The 18,947-nt window shown below is 40.5% G+C and overlaps 2 protein-coding genes across 2 annotated transcripts in view; one reads left to right on the top strand and one right to left on the bottom strand.

Annotated features, from left to right (window-relative positions):
• Nucleotides 1–6,849, top strand: part of spock2 (SPARC (osteonectin), cwcv and kazal like domains proteoglycan 2) — a 49,516-nt gene extending 42,667 nt beyond the window's left edge. Inside the window, exons 9-10 of the mRNA XM_015346346.2 lie at nucleotides 66–203; nucleotides 944–6,849. Of these exons, the coding sequence (XP_015201832.1) occupies nucleotides 66–203; nucleotides 944–1,089 (284 nt within the window). The 3' untranslated portion in view covers nucleotides 1,090–6,849. The remainder of the gene's footprint in view (nucleotides 1–65; nucleotides 204–943) is intronic.
• A 608-nt stretch (nucleotides 6,850–7,457) lies between these two features.
• Nucleotides 7,458–17,645, bottom strand: tysnd1 (trypsin like peroxisomal matrix peptidase 1). The gene is made up of 4 exons (XM_069188906.1): nucleotides 15,937–17,645; nucleotides 14,981–15,111; nucleotides 13,344–13,529; nucleotides 7,458–7,966 (listed from the first exon to the last, which is right to left on the bottom strand). Exons 1-4 carry the CDS (start codon nucleotides 17,106–17,108, stop codon nucleotides 7,749–7,751), a joined length of 1,707 nt encoding a protein of 568 aa, XP_069045007.1. The 5' UTR covers nucleotides 17,109–17,645; the 3' UTR covers nucleotides 7,458–7,748.
• Between the last annotated feature and the right edge of the window lie 1,302 nt (nucleotides 17,646–18,947).

The following is an 18,947-nucleotide window of genomic DNA, read 5'->3' as shown; positions in this document are numbered from 1 at the left end:
CCAGTTTGATTTTGGGAAGAGTCTGTGGCTCTCCAGTCGTGACCTGCGTCTGTTGTGTTTGCTAGGGATGTACATTCCCAGCTGCGATGAAGACGGCTACTACAGGAAGCTGCAGTGCGACCAGAGCCGGGGGGAGTGCTGGTGTGTGGACCAACATGGAGGGGAGCTGGTGGGATCCCGAGTCCATGGGAACCCAGACTGCGGTAAGGCAGAGTGGAATCAGAGCAGGGCCAGTATGTCCTCATACATCCCTACATCACCCACGTCCTGCTGTCATCATCATTCCAAAGGTCTGAATGCCTCTAAAAGAGTGTCACTACAGTAACTGTAGCAGCCAGTGAAATTCGCCCTTTGCTGTGTATGGCGAGATGCGATGTATTGCGTGTCAAGAGAGTCGCTCGGCCTCTATCTCCTTGCCCCGGGGAAGCTCGAGAAAAACACAACAGCTTAAACAAAAATTGAGGAGTCTCTTTTTTTCCCCCACTCTTCACAGACTTTAAAAACTCCTCTTTGGCCCTGTGCCCTCGCCAGGTGTCGTCTTAATAAGACGTCATTACATAAAATAATTAAAGGCACCCAAGTTTGTGTGGGTAACATACTGAAATATTTAATTCCACTCAGAACTGGTCAGATTTTTTCAAGACATTCTGGAGTTATTTTTAAAAATGGTAAGGCAGCTAAAAATAGCTTTTTGAACATAACCATTTAAAAATGCAAGTGTTGTATTTTTTAACACCATGAATGTTCTATTTGATCTCAACACTCCCAGTGAGTAAATAAACTGTATCTTAACACTTTTTCCAGATTCTACACATCACATTTTTTATAATTAAACTGAAGCAGAAAACAATATTGGGAGTTCATTGATTAACCTGTTGATGGATGGCAGTATTCAATGTGACAGGTCTGCCTCTATCTCTCTCTCTCTCTCTGTCATTTCCAGATGAGCTGGTGGGATATTCGGGAGATTTTGGCAGTGGGGTAGGATGGGAGGATGAAGAGGAGAAGGAGGCGGAAGAGAATGCCGAAGAGGCAGAGGAAGAGGAGGGGGAGGCAGGAGAGGTCGACGATGGGGGTTACATCTGGTAGAAAAGTCCAGTTCGCTCGGCTGTAGTGTTCTGGCCAGGCTGGGACGCAGCTCTCACTCTGACAGAAAGGATCCTGGGAACTAAAGGGCAGAAACTAAACCACATTCAGCACAGCATTGACTCTGGGGATGATCAGGCTTTGTCTTAAATATGTGTGAAGCTTCATTCTTTGTGTGTGTTTGCAAGAGAGATTTCTGTTTAGCAGTACTTAGCATCTGAAGCCACAGCCACGCTCACCTGGGTATGACCTTTGGTATGCTGCAGAACAGCGCTCACGCTAGGAACCTAGAGAATCCCTGTGCCATACGCTTCAGCACATCACCGGTACAGAGCTCAGGGGAAAGAGTATGTACCACAGAGCAAAGAAAACTGTCATTCAGCTTAGCAGAATAGCTAACATCATATGCCATTAGCTGTTGAAGGATTGTTGTCAAAATATCTAATAAACAAGCTATATCAATTCCCACAATACAACATACCCTTTTTACATACCAGTTCTATTATTGAATGCTTTTCCTTCCCAAAGTTTTTTTTTTATTCATTAAAGTAGCACATTCCTCTTCCCTTGTACCTGAAGACATGGCCATCCAGGATAAATGTGATCCTGTTGTTTACAGATTAATATGTATTGCATACAACAACACCTTTGTGACTGCAACATCCACAAATGCAAAAATAAAAGCAGGCAGTGTGTAGGCCCACTCTGGCCGCCTGACTCCTTCTAAAGATATTGTCTCTGCTTTTGGATGGGCTTGGAGAAATCTGGGAGTTTCAGTTATTTGTTTGCTTGTCACAGACCTATGAGCCCCACAGGGATCACAGAGTTGCCTCAGCTGAAGCAGCTGCTTGTTCATATCAAGATACACACTGCCTTCCACAGAGAGAGCCAGCTAAATAGGCACAATGGAAATGAGAGCTCTGTGGCACTTGGTCTCTGAGTGGCCTTCATTAGGGTGGTGACGTTAGAGAAGTAGGTGTCTGTCACAGCACTGTCATGTCAGTAATGGATACAAGCTCACAATGAGCAGCTTCAATGTTGGCATTTATACCTGGACGATTTGAAACTGTCTCCCACTGATCAGCTGTGTCTCAGGTCTTAGGAAAACCGAAAATACTGAGAAAATCTCTGCTTCATGCATTCCAGAAACTGGCATGCCATTTCCTGTAGTCTTATTGTATTTTTGAGGAACTTAGCTTAGCTCTTGAATCATGGCATGATGGAAGTGCTGAATAGAGTTGGAAAATAATACAGAAATTATTTGTTGCCTTTAGCTCCATTTATAATGACATAATTGTATAGTTCGAGATTGATGGTAATCAATTTGATACTGCACCAAAAGGCTATTTTTTCCATTTTCATATTCCAAAGATAATGGAGTCCCATAATGCCTTGAATTAATTATGTGACAACTTGTTACCTATTGAATTGTTTTTTTTTCTCATGTGTGAAAGTCCTTGTGAGACTGAGAATGTGTCCAGCCAGACAGGACTGCGCTGGTCATGAATAATATGCTTTACATGCAGTTTAAACACTTGACAATTTCTATAGCTTTTACACTAAACTTGCAGAAATCATGCGATCAGAGTGTATGAGTTGATCATTGCCAAGACTAAGAAAAAAAAGGGTGAATGTGAATTTTCAGTTCTATAACCCACATCTTTAGGAGAAATATCGAAGACAAAAGCATTGTGGTAGACATTTTTTAAAATCTCTTTCGCTTCCCACATAGTAGTATTATGGCGTGTCATGTGATGAATGGCACATTGTGATCATGGTGACAAGCGGATCACACAGATGAGCTCGTACAAACGTCACTTCTGGAAACACACCACTTATCTTAACTGAACTTTAACCATCCTAACTGGAGTGTTACTTAGATCAGACTTTATTTTAGAATTTAGGATGGGTAAACTCGACAAATGGTAAATCTGCACCTGTAGATTGTAGAACACAGTAGCTGTGTTTCATGAAGAGTGACTTAATTGAAACAATTGAAACCCTCTGTTCCATGCCTCAAGCCTTGTTCGGTAATCAATGCAGTACTGTAGCATTTTACAAAGCATTGAGGCAGCAGTTGGAAACTGAAGCTCTTTTTCCATCATCAAAATGTAACAAGTATCCTGCATGTAACTATTATTTTTCACGTAAATCTGCCATCATTGCAAAATCAATACCAAATTAATTTACCATAGTTATTTATATATAAACTAGGCTATATATACCCATCACATTTATACGTTTTTAAAGAAGACATTTTACTTAGTATTTGAATTTAAAATAAGACCAAAGTATGTGTGTGTGTGCACAGGCTGTGCGATTAATGTCTCGCTAAAATTATTCTGCATTTGGATTAACAGATGCTTCATGCTACCACAGCAAATGTTTCAGACAGTTGACAAATTGGCAAAGATGTGGTATCTATAAAAAATTTTGAGTTTGCCACAAAATAATGCATGCCAGATAAGCTTGTATCTGCATATATATATATAACTTGGGCTGTCTCCTGTGTGCTGTGAACACAATGGCATTACATTTTCTGCTCTAATCACCATTTGTCTAGTTTAACTCAAGCCTCATTTTATGGAAGGATCCCCTATTTAGTAAGAACAGAGAACGAGCCTTTACAAAATTAAAGAAATAGTTCAACAACTGAGATGGTGTTTAAAGACTCATCCCTCTATTAAATGAAGCGCTGGATAGCTATGTCAACAGAAGAGGAAGGGATTGACAACTTTCATGTTTGCTTTCCACTTACACTTGCTCCTCATGTGCTCTGCGTGCCCTGGCTGCGGATGGCAGGCCCCAGCAGGATTATCTTCACTCCTGGGTCTTTTCCTTTTCTCTCCCGCTTCTCAGTACAGTCCACATGCAGTACAGCGCCTGCCCCCTGCCCCGGCTCCAAGTCTATTTAAAGCGAGGAGACGTTCATGAAGCTCCTAATAAATGAAACCGCTTCAAAAAAAGGAAGACGCGCAGGATTCACTGCAATTGTGATCTGTGCGTTTTCAACGCTTTTGTAACGCAGCACCTCTGAAACCCACAGGCGGTTCCCTTTGACACGACCGAAAAGTTGCTAATGTTTCCATTGACTATCATACCTATTGCGTCTGAAAGCAGCTTTTTAAACTGAGACAATGATGCCTCCAGAAGGCCTCTACTGGCCATTTCAGCAGCTCTTGCCGAAGGACGTGACAAGGCCGATGAAGAGTCTAGCCTGGGATGCTGTGCTGTGCGTGGAGAGGAGATGGACAACGGGGTATTTGAGACGCCGAGTTGGTGAGCGAGGCACTGCAGCGCCAAAATGTTAATACGTACTGCAGAACGGGGGGGGAAAAAGTCTTACGATGTCTAAATCCAGAAATCACTAAGCGTATCAAGAGCCGGAATGCTTTAATTAAAGCAGACAGATGTGTGCGTCGGGTGTCACAAGATTTCCCCATTGATGGCAAACGGTGGATATGAGCAGATTGCAACTTTGCTCATAAGCCAAACAGCTCGAGTAAAAAAAAAAGGATGCCAGAGACTAACAGATATCATTCATTGTAGTAAGAGGAAAATAAGATGCAATGTAGTTCTGTAGTGCTTAAAATGAAAATAGACATAGCCACGTTGCTTATGTGATGACACAAGACAGTGCGAACCAGACATAGTCACCCGGTTTGTAAAAAGCAGGGTTATTTAGTATGATTTTGTGCTACTTCTGAGATGATAATGTACACATACATATGTACATACAGCAACTATAAGATATTATTAGAACACTTTTTTAATTAGTACTTTTTGATTTGCTTACATTTCTTGCCAGTATACTGTAATTGTGCTTCACTGATGGAGTGTTTCTCTCAAGAGCCTGTGGATGCTAGCAGACTCTGCTGTTCAATTTAATGAAGCGAGTCACACTGTTAGTGAGATACTAATCTAGATTAACAGCCACTGGATTACAGGAGTTGCTTTTTTTCCATTCTATTTATTTGCAGCAGAACACAACAAAAGCCACTAAATGCACCCTTTTATAATGTGAGTTTTCAAATGAGAGGTCCTGAAATACTGCAAATACTACACTTTAAAGAATGTGCCACTTGAAGCTCTATTCTGATTATGCTACTTGAATTTTAATTAAAATTGTATGTTACTTGAAGTTTTGTGTATACTTGAATATTCACTATTAGCATATTTTTTCCATGAGTAAACTGTAACTTGTTTATGCCTGCCATTAAATTAAGGTATATACATTAGATTGTTTCTAGTAATGCATGTTAGTAAAAAGTAAAGTATGTAATTTTCAATGGCTGAGCACTTTAATATTAAAGGCGGTGGGCCTCAGACTCCTTGTATTTCTAAGTTATTTTAAATATATGACAATATGTGGATTTCAAAGGCAACGAGACTTTGAAGAACAGGTATTTCTAAATGAAATAGTTTTGTTGTGGAATTGTTCGTATATGTTACTATATACAGTATGTGGCTTTAAGTCATTCAGTGCATTTACTTTTTATACATACTATATTAAATGACTAGTCTTTTGAATTGGCTAATCAGAACAGCCTATGTTTGGTAATTTAAACACATCTGCTTTCCAAAGCAATATTCCCCCATCAAATTGCCCACATGAGTATCTGACTGCACCACTTCAAAATTCTTACATGATCTTTATGCTAACAGAGACCTGTTTTAATGCAAAACGGGATGAACGTGAGAAGCCTATAGATGACAACAACATAAGCCATTTCTTTTTTCGAAGGAATTGAATTTTTATTGAATAAATTTACTTGAAAGACAACTGCATGTTTAGAAAACCTATGGTTTGTTACTCTGTTTCCTGCAAGGCTAGTATGTAAAAACAATTCTAAAGCAGAATTAAGGTAACCGGAAAACCCACAATTCATTTCTTAAAGCCTGTTGCCCAAAAAAGAGTGATATCTTACACTAGCCCTCCACACAAAACCACACGGAGATTTTTAACTGATGTTTGGGAAGGTTGACGACAGCCAAGACACTTTTCAGCCAATTCCTTGATGTTCTAAATCACATTCATTCCAGATATCATTCCTCACAAGTTATAGATGTCACGAACAAATCCCTTTTCTCATTTTGTCTCCACCTCTCCTGCTTCCCGTCGGTCAGGCCTCTCTCTGTAGGGGTTCCCTAACTGGTTCTGGCCCTCAGATAAGCCCTCAAACCAACTCTTACCTCACCTTATTACTCAATAAACATCCTCAAGCACATCTAATTCTTGTGTGTCGTTATTTCTCATGAAATATATTTAATCAGGTAGAATCGATTACTTCAATTAATTTATCTATACATACAATATATGACATCTGGGGATAATCCAATGCCTCAGATGTGACAAAGAAAAATTGGTTGAAAGAAAATTGCATATAGTCTTGTTTTGCTGTGAGGAGAGGAGTTGTAAATCACACAAGACACCTTAGTGATCATTCTGCCACCACCATTTGAGAAGAACAAACTGGAATAGGCCAAGAGACACCTATTCTATATCAGGCAAGGGTGCAGAAAAAAAAATTACACAACAGTTACACAAGCAATGTACTGTACTGCCTTGTTCATGTGCAAACATGTTTTTCTGGTTCAATAGTCTAGATCTGCTTTAAAAAAATGTTCATTTCTACTATCAATACTACGCATAGAATGTAAAATAAGTGCTGTGTGCTCATGTTATTGTTACCTAGGCTTAATACAGTATATTAAACATAATATTTACACTGTGTTTGATAATAAAATAGAACTCTAACCTTTGCTCTGTTTCTGGTCTTTTTGGATAAGAGACTGGAAGAGAGAAGATACTACCTTTGTCTTCTTTTCTCCTTTTTGCACCTTTGCGGTCTTGAGAAATCCAAACACTACATGTGATCACTGTCATGACTAAAGCTTCACCTTTACAGTTATATACAGAAGTGGCTGATTCATAGCAGCACTGGAGAGAAACTACATAATATTTGACTCTGCTTTGTGCCACAGGCATGGTAAATAGGAATTAATTGATCAAACGTGGCTTGGACACTAGCCAGAATTTTAAACGTACTTCTTACGTATGCAGATATTTTGATATTGCACCTTTTTTCTGCAATTAAGATAAACTAAAATAATACCCTATTGTCATATTGCAACATCAAATTTAAATGACTGTTTTCTCCCAAACATTGTCCAGGTTATCATAAATACATTCCTTCTTCTGAAAATTCATATTCATGAGTCTAGCTAGCAGGAAGCCCTGGAAATGCGTTGAGTCATATTGCTCGAATCTACCTTTTCTGTTGATTTTCATTCTGAGCTGCTACTATTGCCTCATGCCAGTACACACTACCAAAAATAATCCAAATCAAGGAGGCAAAACAACACATTAGTGCGCTAAAACTACCTTTTAATCGAAACGAACAAAATTATGAGCACTCTCGTTTAGGTAAGATTAAATATTTGACTCCTTTCACACTCTTGATACAAAATCAGTTTTTAATTTTCTGATTTGTAAATCATGTCCTCCTTATGAGCTCCCTATGAACTGCTCCTTTAGAATCTCTTCATGTGATCAGCCTCAGTGACAGATTATCAGCATCTGATTTAAGCAAAGACACATCTGTAGCCCTTGCAGGTCAGTCAGAGGAGTCTCTCTCCCTGCCTGTGGCTGGCAGAGGGAGTCAGAGTTTGCTCCGGGGAATCAGACCGTGGCTGCCCTGTAGTCTCCACGCAGCTCTGACAGCGTCACTGGCTCGGTCCAGCTCCTCAAACACCCCCGAGTCTCCAGTCAGGGCATACTGGCGCAGCAGGGGGGACAGCACTGTGACTGGAACACTGAAGTTCAGATGGGAGTACGTCACTCCAGCAGCGCAGTCCCGGGTGTTGCTGGATACCAGGCCTGGGCACGAAAATAAGACATCAGAGGAACAGAAAAGACTGACAGACAGGAAGGAAGGGAAAGTGGTTGTTTGGTGGCTAGTTGATCAATAGCACATTAGAAATATAAGTTGCACTTCAGGAATGAAACCAAGTATCCATCCAGGTAAAACACATTTATTTAGGGTTTAGGTAAATTCACAAAGAATATTGGTTTGCGTTTCTGCGGTTCACCACTGTGCAACTGTTTTTTTGTTAAAATGTATTATTTTTAAATAAGGTTCACGTGCTTGGCCTCGCTTGCGCTCATTGCTGTACATTTTGTAAATATGAGGTTGATTTACACACTAACATATTATTAACATCACCACTAATAGTAATAGTAATAGTAATATTAATAGTAATAGTAATAATACAAACAACAATTACAATGGAACAGGTCAATTAAATGAAACATTTGCAATGCATTTGGCATTATACAGGGTCCATGGTGTCAGCTTCATGCATATGTACAGGACATTACTCCCAGACTCCCATGTCCTCTGTGTAAACAATTATCTCCTGTTATTGGTCTTAAATGGCCCCTAAATCTAATTCCTTCCTTTGTTCATGGGCTCTTATGTTGCTGATAATGTGAAGATGCACAATGAGCTGATTTAATCAAAGCTTTTCAGGATTTTGAACCCCTGAATCTGGTCCTGACATAATGCTTCCTGACCCAGGCTGAAAACGGCTAAATAGATTCAGTTCCCTCAGTCCAGTTTCGACATTCCCTTCATGCTGGGAACAAGACTTATTGTTCTGCCTCTAAAAAAGCAGCCAAATGTTTCTCTTAGTGCGCCAACTAAAAGTTTTCCAGGTCACATCTAGCAACGAAGGTATTGTGTATGTTGAACATGAATTCCCTTGATTTAAATTCTACACTCCTATAAACCCAAGCATTTTGTTGGCCTTTATTTATTGCTTCCTCACTCTACCTGGTTGAAGAAAGTGAGTCTACATAAGCCCCTAAAGCTTTCTCGTATATTGCGTCTTCTGTTTCAGTGAGATGTGAAATTTCAATTCCATTTTCTCACGTCCTGCATGTATTGCTTTGAATGTATCCACAATAAATGTGCCTGGCATCAAAATTGCCTAGATTCATAGTGGATTTTGTCTAAATCCTCCTGTATTCCTTGTGCTGTTGTTAAAACTCTTTGCAATGTGGCTTGGACACCGTGAATCTGACAAGTTTACCAGCAATACCTGAGTCTAGGAGACTGTTATTGATTATTTATACATAACCTGATATAGTGCCTCACTAATGACACCACTCCACAGGTGACTGGCCTTCGAAGTACTGTTTGCTTCTGACAAAACCATCCTGGCACTTCCTAACCATCTAGCGAATCCCAACAAAAGAGTAAAAAAAGGGATTAAAATGATCTACTAAAGAATTACCTCTTATTTATTTCTTACATTAGCTCAAGCAGCATATGCACAGTATCTACAGTCCCATAAGCAGCTTAGATCAGAGATCATACATGGATTGAACCTCAGACCCTGGGGGTATCAGCACCACACTCATCACCTAAATTGCAATAATCTCAATATCTCAAATATGCAATCATTTACAAAATGTTTACCTGTGAGATTAAATGTTTCAACAGCAATAAATATGCCTTCTATTAATTCAGATGTAGCAGTGTAAGCAGCCATAATACAAAAAAACAAGGGCTGGAATCTTTCTGACCTGAATTCATGTTTAACAGATCAAACCCTAATTCTATCAACATGCACTTTAAAATAAATTTGAAAATAGAAATGAAACATCTAAGTGGAGATCAATTACAGAATTCCATATTTATATTAGAATTCTTATTTGGTTCTTCTCTGTCAGTAATAATAGAAAATGTTTCAGGTGGATGCAAATAAAGTCTTTGTAACTTTGAAAGTGACCACATAAATGTACCATGTCCTGGTAAGGACTTTTTTAGGTGATAAGAGTGTTTTAAACAAAATTGCATTTTGTATGTTTAAAGTAAGGAACATGACACCAACCAACTTCAAAAGTAGAGAGTAAAATCAGATAACCCAAAACTATCGAAGCCATTTTACAATCCCAATTAATAAATAGTGCACATGAAACAACCGATTCGGAAGCTTGGCAGTCAATTTCTGAAAAGCAGCATTCTCCATCACAGACTTCAATAACCAAGTTGACTAACCAAATAAAACGGCACACTTCCAACCATATGAATCAAATGCCTATGACAACAAGAAAGCTACCTATGACGACAAACAAAACAAGGTTACCACCTTTTTAATCATCTGGTAGAACACTAAGCATGAAAGTGGACTTAATAAAGACGTTTTTCAAAGCTTTCTTCAAGTCAGTTCGATAACAGTATGTGAAGACAAACTAGTCCAATGATCTTTCCCTAGACTTGATTATAGTGCGGTTTTCATTTAAGCAGTAAGTAATGCTTTGAGGCGCAAACTAAATTGCAGTTTCTACAGGCTGCAAAAACAAGCTTGACTGTTGTATCCCACCGGTTAAGAGGCTAATAGATCTCAAAACAACTATTTCCATGTAAATGAGACTCCCACGACCAGTATCGCCCAGCTTGCACTTTCAATTTGAAGGAGCATCCTGACAACATTGAAGATAATACTTGCCTTGAGATTTCGAACAAATGCATTTAAAAAACACCACAGGAAGCTGAAATTTGTCAGTGGTTAAAGAGGACAAGTTTAGCGCTCAGAAAACATTCTCCCGATGCAGGTACTTGCATCACAATGGAAATTACTTGCAAATCCTACAGTGCAGGGCTGTGGACACTGTTAGTAACCGCATTGTTGTTGTCTTACTGATACAGGAAGAGTAAGATTTTGATTGCCTGACTCACCTCCAGTCTAAGCAAACGTTGTGAGCAGAAAGTAATTTTTCACGTGACTGAAATGACCATGCCTCATGGCCAGGGTTGCTTTTCCCTTTACAGGCCTCTTGCTGCACTAAAACCCACACTTTGAACAAAGCTTTTACACGTTTATTAAAGGTGCAAGTCCGAACAAAGCCAATGCCTCTAATGCAAATGTAACAGATGAACACATTATTCTTGTATTTGCCACTTAGGTGTTCAAGTGAGGTGCGAGCAGAATGTATTGGCAGAATGTCAAACGTATTTCATATGTAAAACTTTTTACTTTATGGCATGGGTTTTTCCGATTCTGAAGCATGCCAAGTCCAGAAAATCCTCTTATCAACTCTGGTAACAACATAGCAGAACACTGTGGCCTGTAGGGTTGAAGAACAGTGAGAGTGTTAACTGCGTCACCATTTTTAGTGCAAACAAGTACAGCAGAGATGTCCCTCCTGTGTCCTTCCTTCACTCCTGTGGCGAGGATGTGCACCTCTCGCTGGTTCAGTTAAACGAGGTGGTGTGGCCTAGTTTCTCCCCTCGATCTGAGCCCCAGCTCTGCAGAGAGGAGACCCCAGGGGGGACCGCTCACCTGCCTGGGACTCTTAACCACACAGCTGCAGCACGGGAGAAATCACAGCCTTGCAGGTCTGCATGGATACAGCACAACAAGACTGGAACTGCATGGCAAGAGAACAAAAACACCTTTTTATGACGCCCATCAGGGAAGTTCAGAAATACAACTGCTAGTAGCTATAATATTCAAAAGCAATTGGTTTCTCTAGCCTTTTAATGGAATGCTTCCAGTGCCCCAAAATGAAAATGAAACCCAGCACCCAGAGGTACCTACAATGCATTCATTAAGATAACTGTACAGAGCTGATTATCATCTAATGGCCACAGCAAGAAACAATAAAATAAAGTCTTTCATGTTTGACTCCAAAAAGGTCACGTCAAGCCATGAATAATTTAATTCCTAATGCAGGGATTGCAGGTAATCCAGGCAAAGAAAGGATCTGATTGTTATTATCCACTGAAAGCACTAACTACAACATTTTCAGTCTGAGAATTATCCAGAACCACACAGGCTTTTATAAAACACTACCATGGGTATTGGCTACACAGCTGTAAGTCTCTAAGGTGAGCAGATTCCTAAAGCTGACTGTTATTCAAAGCCAGCAATATAATCATACCAATGCATTTTATCCTTATTAACTACCATCCCTCAGCTGCTCGGTACTTATTGAGACCTAGCCAGCTGTTACTATTCAAGAAAACCTTTATAGACATTTATAGACACCTAATTTACAGACATCTACGATGAGACCTAAGCAGTTGCACCACACAAGTTATACAAAAGGATAAAGCATGCAAAAAATTAAAAATAAGGTATTTTCTCTTCGAAATTTAAGATTAAAGACTAGAGCTTTTGTGTATCTAGCGCTGCCTCTTCTCAGCGATTCATTTTACCAGTGACAGCACTTCGCAAAAGCCCACTACTGCCACCTACTGTGCAAATATGGTACTGCTGCCCTTCAGTACATCATTTGTTTTTAAATAACCAAAAACAATTGTGTGAATACATGCAGGACGCACAGAAAAACAAAACATGAACGAACAGTGTCATCTTGGAGAACAAGAGGTACCCAGCATTTTATATTATTTCAATACCAACACAGACTGTCATTGTCTTCCCGGATATTTAAATGGCACAGAGGTGCTACACATTTCAGATTAACGCCTCTTCATTGCCTTTGATCACTGCCTCAGCAAGAGGTAAGCACTGTGGGCTGGGAGAGTAAAGATGTTAAAAAGTGTCAGAGCTGGGAAAACAGGCTAGACAAGCAATGCTTGCCGCCTGTTGCTTCAATTAGAGGCGGATAAAAAATAGAATTTCCCTCTTTATGATATCTTTATCTTCATCTCCTGCACTGACAGCACTCACCTCTGTAGAGCACACCAGCGCTTCACACTTCATTTATTCCAATTAGAAATCTCACATCAAGCGGAAAATGCTCCCAGACTGTTCTACCTATATGTACTATACACAACAGAATCATTTCAAATCAATCACTTTAAGATTCCGGTTCCTGTTAAACTAAGCATCTCTGATCTATCCAGAACTGAGTCAGATCTACATGTGGGGGGTGAAGAAATGCATCTTGGTGTTACAAACCTCTTGAAAAGGTAGATGTTTTGCTTACAACAGAAGAACTGGTAGTAGCACTAGTTACTGATAGAAGAGAACATTTAGCATCACAGTAGTCAGCCACACACTGCACTGACCACTTAAAGAAAAACATTAGAAATGAGAAATCCAACACTCTGTGAAGCAGATCCATACTGCTAGCCAACTCATTTCCATTATCATCAGCATCCCTTAAGATGTTAGTTCAAAATGCTGCTTAAAATGCACATACTGTACTAAATAGGCTGATTAAAGTAATTTTTAATGCAGCAACTACTGTTTTTTATAGTTTTAAATAAAGGAGTAGTCACCTAGGAGCTCTCCTGTGGCTGCTCGAATCACAGCGCCCCCACTGGCGCCGGCCTGAACTGCGCATGTTGTCTGCAGCATTGCAGGCTGGAAATCACAAGCGATTATTCTGGAGAGGATCCCAGAGGTCACCGAGGGCCCACAGCTCTGGCCGAACACACCATACCCTGTGACATACACATCTTCTCCTGCACAGAAAGGAAAAAGGGTGCGACAGAATTCAACAGAATAAAACACATGCATTCGAAGACAACTCCGAACAGAGCATCTCCCTTCATTGCAGTTATTCTTGACTGCAAAAACCTCATATTCATCAGATGACCCTTAAATCAGAAGACCGTTGTCATGATGACTTGTTAGCAGCTGCAGAATTAATCAGCTGTCTCGTTGGGTCAGCCTGTTGCCAAAGTTGGAGAGCATACCTTAGCACACCCTGTGTAATTTATACAATATTTTCCTGAAGTAACTAGCACCAACTCCTCATTTTTCAATAATAGCAGCTGCAGAATTAATTACCCAAATAGGTCAGCTGATAAATTCTCATTTGCGGTGATATTCTGGCCAAGAGGTTCACATTGCAGATGTACAGAAGAAAAATTGGTACAATTGGGAGCTGGGATACAATAGTAATAACCTACTCGATATGTTATATAGTGCCTTTCAGAATCTCAGGCTCCTGTACAATAAAGTAATCAAACACAAAAGAGACAGGTGTACATAGTTTAAAACAGTAAATTAAATGGAATTAGAAGCTATGATATGCAACATGCAGAATACAGTCATGACATGGTATACGTTCGTTACAGGTTTTTGAAAAGTGCCACCTCTAAAAAAAATCAACAGATACCAAAAAATCAATTTCCCCAAAAGGAACAATATAAAAGAGAGGTTTTATGTAAAATAACTGGTTGGATTTAAAACAGTGGAATGGGGCAGAGTTGACAAGTGCAGGTGTCAGGCATAAAACACTCACTCATATGACTAAGACTGCCCTCAGATTTGAAGTTGGGGAATTTCAGCTCTATCTGCCGATTGTGAAACTACCCTAAACCAGAGAATCTGACTAGAATGCACCCATCCATCCGTTTTCCAACTGCTTCATCTAATTCAGGGTCGCAGGGGGGAGCTGGAGCCTATCTCTGCAAGCAATGGGTGCAAGGCAGGGTACACCCTGGATGGGAAGCCAGTCCTTCGTAGGGGCAAAAAGACTCAAATTAATTAAAGAATGAAGGACACAATGATAAGTGGAATATGGGACGCGAGTGACAGATCTGATGGCAGAATGGTAGAAGCCCTCAGGCCTTGTCACCACAGCCCAGGGCGGTTCAAGAGTATGGACAGTTGAATTACTGTATAACTAGGGGAACATGCAAAACCAGATTATAATGATAAAGGAAACCATGTCTAGACTTCACCAGGAGTTTATTAATATTAACTTTGAAAATTCTAGCACTATCTGACCAAATGCCCAGATATTTAGAAATTGTGAGTTGCTCTTTGTTCTAATTCAAGTAAAACGTTTGTTAATTTTTTTGAGGCAGCAGCATTATTTAATTCCAAATGCTACAATGTTTGAACGTGTACTGACCTTGAACAGACACCTTACACTGAGCAAAGGAAGTGTAACTGACCACTCTACCTGCTCTGAAGTCCCTGGCCACAGCAGGAACAGTAGTACTGGGAAGGGGCTCTGCCAGGAGCACTACTGCTACATCGTAGGGCGAAGAGTCCTTAGTGGAGTAAACCACATTCCCCACCGCAGTAAGCAATCTGGGATACAGAGAGATGAGCAAGCTAACTGTACACTTATTCTACCAGATATTTATATTTTTACATCAAAAACACCTCTGTGAAGTTGAATTCAAACATAAACATAATGAAATCCTATAGACATCAGGGATTTGGACAAAATACATTACTTTTTCAAAAGAATTCTGAAATTGTTTTTTATACCGTATATACTGGCTAACAAAAGTATTCAGGCCCCTCCAAACTTGAATGAGCTGGAGCAAATCTGCCAGAGGAATGGGCGAGCATCACTCCTTTCCAGTGTGCAGAGCTGGTAGACGCCTACCCCCGAAGACTTAAAGCTTTTATTGTGGCAAAAGGTGGCTCTACCAAATACAAATGTGCAGGTTCTGAATACTTATGCAAGCAGAATATTTTTGAAGGCTCCACAGCCGAAACATGTTTCTTTTCTCCTCAGCATGGAATAAACCTTTTACTTGTTCCTTTGCAGCCTACGCATGCTGACGCAGCTCCCTACTTGAAATATATCAGTTTTTGACTTTCTTTAAGTTATAGGCTGACAAATAACTAATTTTGACTTTGAACATTTTGATTGAGCATGTGAGTTGGCAATAAAAATACTGATTGTGAAAAAGATGTGCAAGCATGATTTGGAATCCAGTAACTTTGGAAAACTTTTAAAAGGTCTGAATACTTTTGCAAGGCACTGGTATATGTTTCATGATCATGTAACTCTGTCCCCTTGAAAATCACCGGCAAAGCACAGCAAACCCTTTTTCAAAATCCTGAGATACACCTACAAGTCCCTTGGCAAAACTAGTTCAAGAGTGACAAAGCTAGAAATACCTCTCTTTATTGTTGATCTTCACAACCACCCTCGAAGCTCCGTTCACAACGTGTCTGCATGTCAGCATCATTCTTGAGTTCATCAGGACTCCAGAGCCCCAGAGCTCGCCGCTCTGTACTAATGCTACGGTGGGGTGCTGTCTAACACTTTTGGCTTCACCTGTGACTGGCAGATCTTGTACGAAGTGCGACGGGGTGTCGGACAGTATCCAATTCAGGCAAGGGTCCCCTTTATTCACAAACCAAATGTTCCTGACAACGGACTCCAGGGAACACACCAGCGTCAGGCCAATCCATTCCCCTGCCCTCCAACATAACGGGGACACTATCAGCCCAGCAAGGCAGAAGCGGCCCCCTTTGTCCAAGAAGAGTCCCCCTCCTTCTGTGCCAGGCAGGCAGCGGGCATCCGTGAGGATCAAGGCCCTGCTCTCCCCGGCGACATTGCTCACTATCCCTTTGCTGAGGGTGTTCATGAATAGGTCAGGACAGAAGGAGCCAAACGGGGAGCCACAGGCGAAAACGACATCCCCCTTTTTCAGACTAGAACTGGACACCCAAGGTAGAGCTCTCTGCCCTCTACCCAAAAGGCCTGGAACCTTAAGCACAGCAAACCAACTTAGAAACTCTGTGTCCTTTTTTAGGTCATCCAGGTCTATATCCCCTGTGTTGCTGCAAAATCTCCACTCATCTGGTTTATTAAATAACCTCGTGAACGCTTTTTGGAATTGCGGATTGGAGACTAGCATGAGGAGCTCTGCCTTCTGAGGGGACGGCTTGGACACGGTTTGCTTGGCTTTTCCGAGGCACTGGCGCATTACATGGCTTTGCTGCTTCGTGTTATCTACACTTTTAAGTTCTTCGGGGCGCTGCACGTAGACGTGCAGCCTACTGCTGAAGCTGTCTGGAAACAGGACCCGATAATCGGAGATATTGATGCTTTTTTTGAGGAAAGCGGAGAAGACGAGGCTGTGACACAGCACTATCCCAGACCGACTGTCCAAAAGGGTCCCACTGCAGCTTAAAGGCTCGGCTAAACCGCGCTGTGGACCCTCGGATACAGAAGGATTCGAAACCTTCCCATTGCTGGTTATGTTTATATGTAAAGACTCCTCACTTATCTCAAAAACCGACACCGTGCAACCCCAGTCCTCTACGGCTCTCATGTCTGACATACGCCCTTTAAAGACTCTCAGATTACTCTATGCACGAAGAACGGACGCAACATTCTCATATTAATCACCTAAAATGAGACTCGACGTTAGTCTTAATTACAGAAAGCGATAAAACACTCAACGTACAAAGCAGTTTGCATAATAAATTAAAAATCTATATTTTACAGTACTTTATACCTTATTTCGTGTGACACCGTCGTGCTAATGTTACGAAATGTATTTTGGAAATCCATAAAAGCAATGTATCGCTGCTTTTAGGTGTGTATTTATGGAAACCTATATTTTTCGTAATTCATGAGCCATTTGATAGATTAAAACATCGTACACAATTAGGAACATTATCGTTATTAAATGTATTCTAACTCAGAAGGATGTCACATTTTTATCAACAACACAGCAATCTGCCTAAAAAATTAGAACTTAAACTTTCAATGTTTCAGTTGAGTTACCGAAACGTGTCATTTACCAATCACACTGGCCAGCCTCGAACAGCATTCAGTAACACACTCGCTTCCGGAAAAAAAAGATCACGAATAAAATAATCGGTTTTCATTGGCTCCCCTTTCCAATGTGTGACGTAGATTTTCAACGTGCAATTTCATTGGGTGGCGAAAAAAATATGGGATATAGGATTATTCTATTGGTTGTTGTTTGTGGTTCCAAATCCGATTGGCCAGAAAAAGCCAGGCGAGAGGAGTGCGTGGTGAGCGCTAAAAGGAGGTCTGAACAATTTCAGCGGTGTGGAGTCTTTTTCAAAACTTTTATTCAACGAGAACCTCTGTTTTTTAAAATCGTTGTTTGCAATATTAAATATTAAAAGCCGAGCTGCAGGTCAACAGGTGCGCTGTGCACTTATTATCATTGTACACTGGGCGAAAAGATTGCCTTTCTTTTTGGGGGCAAGCCTATACCACGGAATTGCCAATCCTGAACGTGGGGACCCACACACTTGTATTTTGAGCCCTCAATCAAATTTTTTGCCTCTTAATAGATCTAATAATAGGTTTGATTACATCTCTAATTGGTTTTCAGTTCCTTAACCTGTTGGGAGTTTATTTTTACTTTTTAACTATGGAATTTGTTAATTGTGCTTAACATTTCGAGCCTTGAGCAGACACACGACTGCAGAGATTCTAACCAAATGTCTTACTGATTAAGGGAAGATTTCTCTTGAGCAAAGAGCTCAGCAGGGGTGGGTTCCCTATACCACCAGTGCCACACTGGAGGAAGATTCAACACACCTGAGTGTTCTCCAGGTTGTGGTTTCTGTCCAAGGTATCTTACAATGAACAAAACAACTATAATAATATTATCTGTATCTACTCAATATTGCTTCATATTAGTGCACCTTTCTCTCACACACCAGAACCAGCCTGGAATTAGCCTCTGCTTGCCCAGAATGAGAAAATATCCCCTCTATGAAACACATATGGAGGTACTGCCATCTCTGTGAGTTGTTGCATTGTTTTCAGTTTGGATGGTGGTGTGCTGTGACTGAAGGACCACACTTTCTGTGAATAATGTGACGCGGTTTCGGAACATAGCTAAGCAATCACAACACACAGCTTCCAAGGAAGGTGTCATCTTGTGTTCACAATGCTTTATGGGGTCTGATGTAAGAAGCTCCAATTCATTTCATTTTCAGAACGTGAAGCAAAAAAAACAAAACACATTTGCTCTGTACATTCTAACAAATTATAGCATCTCTGTCAATTCTAACAATGCCCTGCTAACCAAGGGATGAAAAAACTAAGTGTGGCAAACAAGTCTCAAAATGATGAGCAAAGGCTAACTGCCATTTCTATTTGTGTTAACATGGCAAAAAATACGCAAAACATG

Source organism: Lepisosteus oculatus, chromosome 4, assembly GCF_040954835.1.
Source record: "Lepisosteus oculatus isolate fLepOcu1 chromosome 4, fLepOcu1.hap2, whole genome shotgun sequence".
Taxonomy (NCBI): domain Eukaryota; kingdom Metazoa; phylum Chordata; class Actinopteri; order Semionotiformes; family Lepisosteidae; genus Lepisosteus; species Lepisosteus oculatus.
The sequence above is the reverse complement of the archived record's forward strand: the minus strand, read 5'-3'. Positions and strand labels throughout refer to the sequence as shown.

Bases quoted from the DNA above. Each gene is read 5' to 3' on its own strand.
- tysnd1 (XM_069188906.1), bottom strand. From the start codon at position 17,108: ATGTCAGACATGAGAGCCGTAGAGGACTGGGGTTGCACGGTGTCGGTT. The intron at 15,112-15,936 runs GTATTTCTAGCT...TCTGTATCCCAG, and splicing joins AAGATCAACAATAAAGAGAG to ATTGCTTACTGCGGTGGGGA. The intron at 7,967-13,343 runs GTGACTACTCCT...TTTCGTGCCCAG, and splicing joins AGCCACAGGAGAGCTCCTAG to GCCTGGTATCCAGCAACACC.